Source organism: Melitaea cinxia, chromosome 23 (assembly GCF_905220565.1).
Source record: "Melitaea cinxia chromosome 23, ilMelCinx1.1, whole genome shotgun sequence".
Taxonomy (NCBI): Eukaryota; Metazoa; Arthropoda; class Insecta; order Lepidoptera; family Nymphalidae; genus Melitaea; species Melitaea cinxia.
Window position 1 is genome coordinate 6,689,286 of NC_059416.1, and position 10,195 is coordinate 6,699,480.

General features: G+C 32.7%; 1 protein-coding gene across 1 annotated transcript; it reads right to left on the reverse strand.

Annotated features, from left to right (window-relative positions):
* Nucleotides 1–8,593: 8,593 nt before the first annotated feature.
* LOC123664982 (ATP-dependent DNA helicase pif1-like) lies at nucleotides 8,594–9,985 on the reverse strand. Its single transcript, XM_045599347.1, has 2 exons — nucleotides 9,664–9,985; nucleotides 8,594–9,339 (listed from the first exon to the last, which is right to left on the reverse strand). Exons 1-2 carry the CDS (start codon nucleotides 9,983–9,985, stop codon nucleotides 8,594–8,596), a joined length of 1,068 nt encoding a protein of 355 aa, XP_045455303.1.
* Nucleotides 9,986–10,195: the final 210 nt, after the last annotated feature.

Consider the following 10,195-nt stretch of genomic DNA (forward strand, 5'->3'; position numbering starts at 1 on the left):
TTTATCAATGCAAATAGCAGCCAAAACAATGATTGTTAGAATTTTTGTCCGTTTGTCTGTGTGTTTGTGCACGCTAATCTCAGAAACAGCTTATCCGATTTAGATATGGTTTTTATTAATATATTTTGGTAAGCTTAATTTAACATATAGTGTTTGTTTCATGTCAATCGGTTCATAAATATAAAAAAAATATGTAAATTTTAAGAATCACGTTGAATATAAGATACCTAAACGATGGTGTTTCTAATCCAAAATAAACTAAAAATGCTCTCCAAAGTCCATTCCATGTTCATTTCCATGAGGACGAAGTCGTGAGAACAGCTAGTATATAATAAGCGATGTCTCATGTTTAAAGTTACACAATTTAAAAATATTGTAACAACTCTAAGATCTAAACAAAATAACCAAAATAAATATCGAGAAGTGATTGGCCTTTTATGAAACTTTGTATAATTGTGTTTGCTGACAAACGAAAAAAATCGACTTCAGTAACATCGAGTACAAAGTAGGTAGACGAAAAAATAGTCAAGTAAATACGCATCATCAAAGATTACTCCACAAGTTGTATTCAAATCTCGATGAAATTTAAATGTGACCACATGATAAATATCAGCTTTCGATGAAAATAAAAATTATCAAAATCGCTACACCCAGTAAAAAGTTATGCGGATTTTCGAGGGTTTCCCTCGATTTCTCTGGGATTTCATTATCAGATCCTAGTTTCCTTATTATGGTACCACACTTAGGATATCTACTTTCCAACAAAAAAAAATATCAAAATCCATAAACAACGAAGACATCCCCGCACATACATAAAGAAATAGATATACACGGTCGAATTGAGCAACCTCCACCTTCTTTGAAGTCTGTTGAAAATTGTTTAATAAAATCGAGAAATAATTCATCCACCACTATATTTGAATTAAATGATTTGGTTATTTAGACGATATTTACCTGTTTAATAATAATATAACATATATACTATACCTAAATTTGAACTTCCAAACATCAGCTATCGATATACGTACACTATTCACTTAATTCGACAAATATGAAAAATACCAGCGCCATTCCAATACCATAAACATTCTTTTTAGCATTTAATCTTCACAAAACCAGGTCCCTAGGACTTTCGAGTACAAATGTATGTAGCCTTTGACCTCCACTACCATAAGTCGTATTATGCTGCATTGTGACAATAGTATAACGTATTAATGACACTTTCAAATCAGAAACCATCCTTTTAATTATCGCTAATATAATCTCATAGAAAACCAAAATATTTGATTAAACCACAAAATTTAATTTAAACGCTTAACCACAACTCAATAAGGAGACTGAAAAACGAAAAAAGTATTTTTGAAACCGAATATTATTTAAGTTACCTTATTACAAAATCATACATAGCAATAATGCATGTCGATTATAAAATTATAGCTAGTTATGGTATAGCGCGACCTAGATGCCTAGATCGTTGATTCACCGGTTGTCTGAATTAGGGCGATCATTGAATTTAGAACCATAACACTGCAAGCTGTTTAATCTGTACCAACGTTATCTGAAATGGATTAAGCAATTCAATTATGGTTTAGTTAGGTTAGGTTTATGTAGAAAGAATCGTTCATAACGCTTTAGCCTATAATATCCCACAGCTGGGCACAGGCATCTTTCCCCACGTAGGAGAAGGATCAGAGCCTAATCCACCACACTGCTCCAATGCGGGTTGGCGGATATATTCCCTACTAAGAGTAACGATCGCTATCAGGTATACATGATAACAACCGGGACCGACGGCTTAACGTCCTCTGCGAGGCACGGTCGGGAGACCCATAAAGACAGCACAAACACCCAGACCACCAAACATCTGTATGGCCGCCTATACAAATGTATGTCATGTGCGGGGATCGAGATCGAGCACGCAACCCCCAGCACAACAGCCACAAATCAGTGCTATGACCGTTGCACTAACGCGTCGTCATAATCATTCATTAATTCTTCGTAATTTTCGAACACGTATGCGTAACTCGTTGTAAGAAACTTAGAAAATAGTGTATTTACTTAGCAGATATATCGTTTTATGTATTATGGCTTCTTCAGTATCTTAGCTATTTACTTATCAAAGGTGGTAAGACTTCTGTAAATAAACACAGACTGTGTTAACAGCGGAAATACTAACCCTGGTAAAGCGCTGTCCACTAATACCTTTCTGTATCAATTAATTAACACAATTTTGATTTTAATGGGCTGAAGATTATAAATTAGTTGGGATAACCAAATGCAAAGTATAAACAAACTCTAAATGCCACAAATTATAATGAAGCGTTTGGTCAAAATTAAGCACATCTAAATTAATTTAAACGGAAATTGTGTAATACTCGTATTTAGTTTTACGTAAATTATAAAGGAAAACAAATAGCGAGTTTTGCTAGTTTAGATCCGACAGTGTAAAAGCAAACATTTCGTTTAACATACGTTAATAAGTTTTGGAGCTTAATTTATTTATTTTGGAACTTGGAAGTTTATTCATTCGAAAAATATATCTAATTCATATGTCCAGTTATAATAGAGACCAACCTCGGGAAGGGAGATAATAAGCTGGAAACTCGTAATTATTTTGATTTCGTTGCTCAATAAACTCGTAAAATTTCGTATAGGTACATACATACATGTATTGCTATTTATTTATTTATTTATTTATTTATTTATTTATTTATTTATTTATTTATTTATTTATTTATTTATTTATTTATTAGTTTAACAGCAGTATTTATTATAGAAAAATCTTAATAATACAAAACTGAACATGCACAGCTTATGAAAGTAACCACCACATGCATATAATTTAACACAATTTGGAAGATAAATATTAAATTAATTATCCAAATAGCGACTAAGCAAATACTACAAACTTACAAAATGTACATCTCTAAAAAGGACAGCAATTAGCAGATGGTAAATCGATAGATTATGGCCTTGATTTTTAAAATGTAGAAATGTTCAAAATATATCGATCTTTTTTTTGCAGTGATTGTACATCTTACTTAGGCGTGAGACCGGCGAGTTAGAGCCTAAAACTGATCTGACTGATTATAGGATATTTGCGAGAGATATTGAATTTAAATTTTGACCGTAATTCAGGGCCATCAATATTGTTGTGTAATAATTAAAACAAAAATTATAGTTTAGGAGAATTCCTACGCTTCTCCAATGAATCCATTTAAAAAAATTTCAGGCGCTTCAAATAACTTTGTTGTAAGTAACAGCAGTAGCCTGATTCAGTTGAGTCTAGTTCAACATACAAAATTGTAAACATTGTCATTTTGGCTAAAGAATAATAAGTACAACACGTAACAATAGTATATTTCTTTAAAGTATTTCATAAAAAGAACTGATCTTACTACTTGATGTTAACTAAGACAAGTTCAGACATGTTTTGCTATGTTATTAATATAAATTATTATTATTTATTTGTAAAAAAAAATTAGAACAGTATACACAAATTTGATTCAAATCATACAAATGTGTATGATAAGTATGCGAAAATAACTAAAAAAAAGTATTTCACAAAAATTAAAAAAGAAGCCTTGAACGACTCTAATATTAAGCCTTTTAAAAAAATTGCTATTCATTTCATTAACACACTAAACTTTAAACACTTAAAACATTTTCCAAATCCAGTCGTTAAAAATTCGATTTTAAAGACAATAACCGCATTTCAGACGTAGCTGAAATAAGCATCAATGTAATTGATGAATGAGCGATCCATTATCTTAGATAGATGGATAGCAGACAACGAAATGAACCAGTCATTGGGATAAATACAATTTAACAGTGGAGCAATCTTTATAAGCCTCCCAGACTAAATACTTAGTGTCAGATTTGTATGTGATTCATAAATAATATTTATTACATACAGTAAGAGAGCTAAGTAGTCGTCATTTTTTTAAGATTAATGTGTTTTTGGATAGGCACTTTTTACTTTTACACTTGTTTCTACATCTAGAGTGATAAAAATTCGTATATTTGACTATAAGTGGGTTCTGTATTATATCGTACCTTTAAACGCCAAGAGCATTGGAAGCGCGTTGCTGATCTCCAACCATCACCAGTACTTGACTCACCACAAGAATACAACACTACTTGATAAGCAATATTGTTTAGCAGTGATCTTGTGTAATGTTTAGTTACTTTACCAGTCAGGCTGATCAAAATTGTATACATCCTTGCTTGCTTTCTATAGTTACTGCTGCGTGTCCTACCTATATTAAAGATAATCTGTTATCATCAATAAAAAATTAAAATTCATAATTTAATTATTTTTACCACCAATTAATTGGTTTAATTTGGTTGCTTTGTGTTCCGTAATAAACGGCATATTTCAGTTCAATGAACCCAAAATCGGTATTTAATAGGCATCGCGCCTCAGGCGCTCTCATTTAGAAATGATCATCGAGGCTTTTATATTTCGTCACTTTAAACGTTTTGTAATTGATCACAAATATCTAAACATTTTAGCACCATATTATATACTAGGTGTGCCCTGTAGTTTCACCGGCACTAATTTGAGGAAAAAAAACCTACTAAAATATAATATAACGTATAGCCATCCTCAGTAAATGGACTATCCAACAAAAAAAAATTTTCAATTCAAATTAGTAGTTCCTGAGATTAGTATGCTTAAACAAACAAACAAAATTTTTAGCTTTAAAATAATAGTATAGATTAAAAAAAATCAAAGCACAACTCATAAAATTCAAAGAAAGTAAAAAAATATCACAAAGATAAAAAAAAATATTATAAGAAGCCAGTGAGGGCCTGGGTGCCTAACAAGCTGTTTTCTGGCTGTTTTATGCGTGTTTACATATAACGCTATGTACGCATATAAAGCTTGTTTAATGATCACCTTCGAACAACATATATGAGTATTGGTCACTTTTAAACAAAGCGTTGTTGATTTTTTGTTGAACTTAAAAAGTAATTATTATTTCTAAAAAGGGTCTATAATTAAGACCTTCAAAAACTTTTACTGAGAAATTAAACTTTTAAACTCATCTGAAATTAAATTTATATTTATATTGTAGAAAAATTAAAACTTATGTTACAGCGTTGCGCAATAAATCTAAAATTGCTGAGATATTAATATTTCGAGCGTAAGCATCTGAGCGGCTTAAAATTTCCAAACTAAGCTAAGACTAAAAATGGAGCTAACTAAAAGTGAAGTAGTTGTTGATAAAATTTTAGACGATTCTGTCAATGTGTTATATCAATGTGTAACAAATACATTAGGGACTAACACTAATAACTATTACATCTTTATTAGTATAACATAAGACAAAAAACGTTTATTTAAAACATAATATTACATATATATCACAGTGTGGTCGTCTTTGGGCCCCCTGAACCGACGATCTACGTAAGATTGCCGGTGGAAGCTGGATGCGGATTGCAGAAAACTGGGATGTCTGGCGCAAACCTGGGTAGGCCTATTTCCAACAGTAGACTGTGACAGGCTGAAGTGTGGTAGACAGTTTAGTGATATTTTTACCTCATTGATGGTTGATAATTACAATAAATATTGTAGTATTAACAAATAAAAGAAAATTTTGTCGAATTTTTATTCTATGTGTTTTCTTCTAGTTTAATTAATTGTGAGTGAGAACTGACTGAATGATTAAAATATCATATAAATATTTCTATAACGTTATTACTATTCTAACGTTATTACTTACTTACTTACTTAAAAACTCTTTTTATTAGGGATAAGTAAAATATATCAAACATTTTCTTTATATTTTTTATTCCGACTCTATTATAAATAATTTCAAAATATAACTCAACGTTACTCGTTTACTGGTGCCGATATTAAATAAATTCTAGCTCATTCTCCCTGTTAGATGGACAAAACATGTTCCTGCCATCACATGATAAAGTATGGTCACGTGATACTGGAAATGGTGAAAACGATGTCCATAAGTGGTCTCACCCACACAATGATACAACTGTATTCGGGCCTGTTCTGGTAAAGCTGTAGTAAATGAGTAATGGTGTTTTCACATCGCGGAGCGAAGATTGCTGAATGGGGATTAAAATCTTCGAGATCCTTTGGCAGGGTGTGAATGAATGAGCATCAAATATCTCCCTCATGATTTATATAAGAGTATACGTATAAGACAGTCTCGTGTTGAATAGCGCTGTCTAGCGCCTTCGAACAAAAAGATACATTCAGTATCTTTTTGTTCGAAGCGAGCAATCTAAATTCAAGCATATCGTTTGTGAAATAGGTTTATTTTTTTGCAAATTTACTACATATAGCTTAGTTAATATATGTGATATACTTTAACCGACTTCCAAAAAAGGAGGAGGTTCTCAATTCGATTGTATTTTTTTATGTATATTACTTCAGAACTTTTGACTGGATGGACCGATTTAATAGTAATAATAATCGAAAGGTGGTACATGTCATTTGGTCCCATTAAAATTTATTTGAGATCTAACAATTACTTTTCGAGTTTTCGACCTACGTTGTATTTATACCGCATAACTTTTTACTGGGTGTACCGATTATGATTATTTTTAATTTAATCGAAAGCTGATGTTTATCATGTTACATTTAAAATTCATCGAGATCTGATCACAACTTTTTGAGTAATCTTTGATAACGCGCAGTTACTTGATCGCAGTTACAGATCTACGTTGTATTACTTGTCGATGTAATTGAAGTCGGTTTTTTTCGTTTGCAAGCAAATACAATTATTATAAGCCTTATGTTGATTTCATTTGTTAATATGTTTGATAATATTCTAAAATTATAATGTATTGTAAGTTTACTACATCGCAATGACTGCATCTACTTGTACTAAAACTTGGTCATAATACCGTGTCGTAACAGTAAGTGCGACGCTCGTGAAAAATTCCAACACATTGTTGCAACAAAGAAACTAAAACTTAGTTTGTATCGTCTTAAATTTATGTATTGATTCTACACAATGTGTTTTTGTCGAATGATTTTTGACAACCATTTTGATGTAATTCTATGAGCAATCATTTTTAGGCTAAATATTAATTTGTATTTGTAGAAATACTTGTATCTAGATTAGGTATCGTTGTGGATCTTCCCACCTTACCTTAGAGTGAATTTAAAATTTTGCGTCCCAGTTTTTATCTTAGATGCTGCTAGCGATATTTACTCATGGTGGGTCAACTTCCCAACAATTCGCATGGAACTGCACTCTTAATTATAATATAGCCTATGTCACCCGCAGATAGTATATCAAATTGGTTCAGTAGTTTTGGAACCTATTCAATGCAAAAAAAACAATCAAATCTTTCCTCTTTATAATATTAGTACAGATAAAGTTAAGTTTTTTGCCAAGTTGTGGGACGCTTGCTGACTGATTCAGTTTCAGCAGCTTTTAGCAAAGATATCAATGACATGAGTCAAAACAGCAAAATATGCAGCAGCGAATCGCAGTGTCATGACACATGTACAGTGCCACTACTACTCTACGCCCGTAGCGATGCGCCACGTAGCGTGGGTGTAGTGACTTAGCCATGCACTTTTAATTGAAATGAAAATCTTTCGCGTATTAGAGTTCAATTATACTGCAGTCATATATATTTTCGTTTATTGTCTAGTTTTGATATATAAAGAGTAAATGCAATAAGTTATTGAAGAAGATCCAGCCGTTTCAGAAATTAGCCGGAACAAACAGACAGGTAGACAGACAAACAAAATTGTAAAAAACGTTATTTTGGTATATACATCATGTATAAATCCATATGCATTTAGTAAAAAGCGGTTATTTTAATATTACAAACATACAATCTAATTTTATTTATTTGTCTAAATTAATTTATAATTAAACTAGCTACCCGGACAGACTTCGTTCTGTCAATAGTAAATTTTTTTTGTATTAACACCTTCCGTGGGCCTTAAGGAACATACAAAAAAATAAATTAGCCGAGCCATTCTCGAGTTATGCGCTTAACAACATTCATTTTTATTTATATAGATAGCTTCCGCCCGCAGCTTCGCCCGTGTGGATTTCGGACTTCAAAAATGGAGGAGGTTCTCAATTCGTAGGGATGTTTTTTAATATATGGTGCGTATGCAGGTGGTCCCATTGTCCAGTTAGGATCTGATGATGGGATCCTGGTGAAATCGCAGGAACTTCTTAAATATTATAGGCAAACCTATGACGATTTTGGTATTTTTATGTGTAACTTGTTTGTCTGTTTTTAAAAATACGATGATTAGGTATATCATATCATCGTCGAAACTCCCCAATAATGACTATGTTTCCCCATTACTTCGAGGCCAGTGTATCGACTTGGATAATTCTTATTATGTTTGAAAGAGTAAACATTGCAGCTGGTCCTATAGTAACCAGGTCAGGATGTGGTGATGGGAGCCTAGAGTAATTGAAATAACTCCTCGCATATTATAGACACATCCAGTGTTTTAGGTATAGATAAAGAAGTATATGTGATGACAAAGATATCTACACATTGTTGATGATGAAGCTGTAAGGTAGGCACCGGATATTTAAAAGTGAATACTTTTTACTTGAAACGTTGTGTATAAGGAATATTTCTATTGAAATATTTCCTTATACACAACGTTCATTACTTCTGACGGATTGTTAGTAAACACAAACAGATTATTTTTACATGTCACCCTTGAAAGGGCAACATATAACTGGCCGTGAGAAAAACATTGATCAGTTAAATCTATTCCTGCAACTTTTAAAGTTTGGCCTTGTGCCTTATTAATAGTAATACCAAAGGCTAACTTGATTGGAAATTGCAGTCTTTTGAATTGGAAGGGTAATTCGGAGGGAATCATCGGTATTCTGGGAATTAAAACAGTATCACCAGTACCACAGCCAGTTAAAATAGTGCATTCGATTAGAAAGTTTTTTAATTTAACTATTTTGAGTCTCGTGCCATTACACAATTTTGGGGGATTTAAATTTCTAAGTAATATCACTGGTGAACCCACTTTTAATATTAACTTGTGTGGAGGAATTCCGGGAGGAACTAAAGAATTCAAAAATTCAGTTGGATAATGTACTGCCTCTGCGGTATCCAAAACTGTATCAACTGAATAGTATATCTGTGATGGTGCTTCAAACTTGGAAATAATTAAATGATTAATTTTATCAACCTGTTCATTAGTAGGTGCCAATATAGCCCTTTCCTTAAACCAACATAAAGTCTTTGTAGTTATATTAGTAATATCGGGATATACGGTCTCAACCAATTCTTCCACATTTTGAACCAAAGCACATAGGTTACTAAGATTGATTTTAACATTTCCGGATTGAAATGCACCATTACCTATTTGAAGTAAGTTATTTGAAAATTGTTTATTGTCTTCACTGGAGGACAAAATTCTCATATTTGTATTAAGTTCACATTTTGTAATATGTGGCCAAAGATAAGATCTTTTGAGTGATGCATTGACTTCGTCAGCTCTAGTCCCCCTTGCTATGACTGGCAAAATTTGACGAAAGTCTCCAGAAAACAAAACGGTGCAGCCACCCATTGGGCAATTTCTGTTGCGTAAATCGCGCATTGTCCTGTCTAATGCCTCAACTGATGCTTTATGGGACATGGAAGCTTCGTCCCAAATAATCAAGCTACAATCCTGCATTAATTTACCTGTTTTACTCTGTTTTGAGATGTTACAAACGCTAGAGACGTCGTCACTGCAAATTTTTAAAGGTAGTTTGAAAGTGGAATGTGCAGTTCGCCCGCCTTTCAAAAGTGTGGCTGCAATACCGGACGACGCCACGGCAAGAGCAATTTTTCTGTCAGGCCTTACTTTTGCTAATAATAAATTAATTATAAATGTTTTACCCGTGCCCCCGGTTGCATCTAGAAAGAACATTTTCCCTTCATTACTATTAACTGATGACAATATTTGATCGTAAACAATTTTTTGTTCTGGATTTAAGCGATGTTCATCTTGAATTTGACTCATCTTTCCATCTCAGTGCCGAACAGTATTGACAAACAATGGAAGGAGAACCTATACAAACGATACGATAATTTTGATAATCAATTGTTGTACTGTAATTCATTGCCGAGTACTCTTTATTGGACCATCTATTATTATTTTGTGTTCCATTAGTTGGCATATTATTCCTAAAATTTATGTGCCGAATACGATCGTTTTGTAGTCGGAGTTGTC

What these genes read in the sequence shown, in the direction of transcription:
- LOC123664982 (XM_045599347.1), bottom strand. Translation starts at nt 9,985, where the DNA reads ATGAGTCAAATTCAAGATGAACATCGCTTAAATCCAGAACAAAAAATT. An exon ending in CTCAAAACAGAGTAAAACAG is followed by an intron (nt 9,340 to 9,663) that starts GTAAATTAATGC and finishes TACTTCAAATAG; the next exon opens with GTAATGGTGCATTTCAATCC.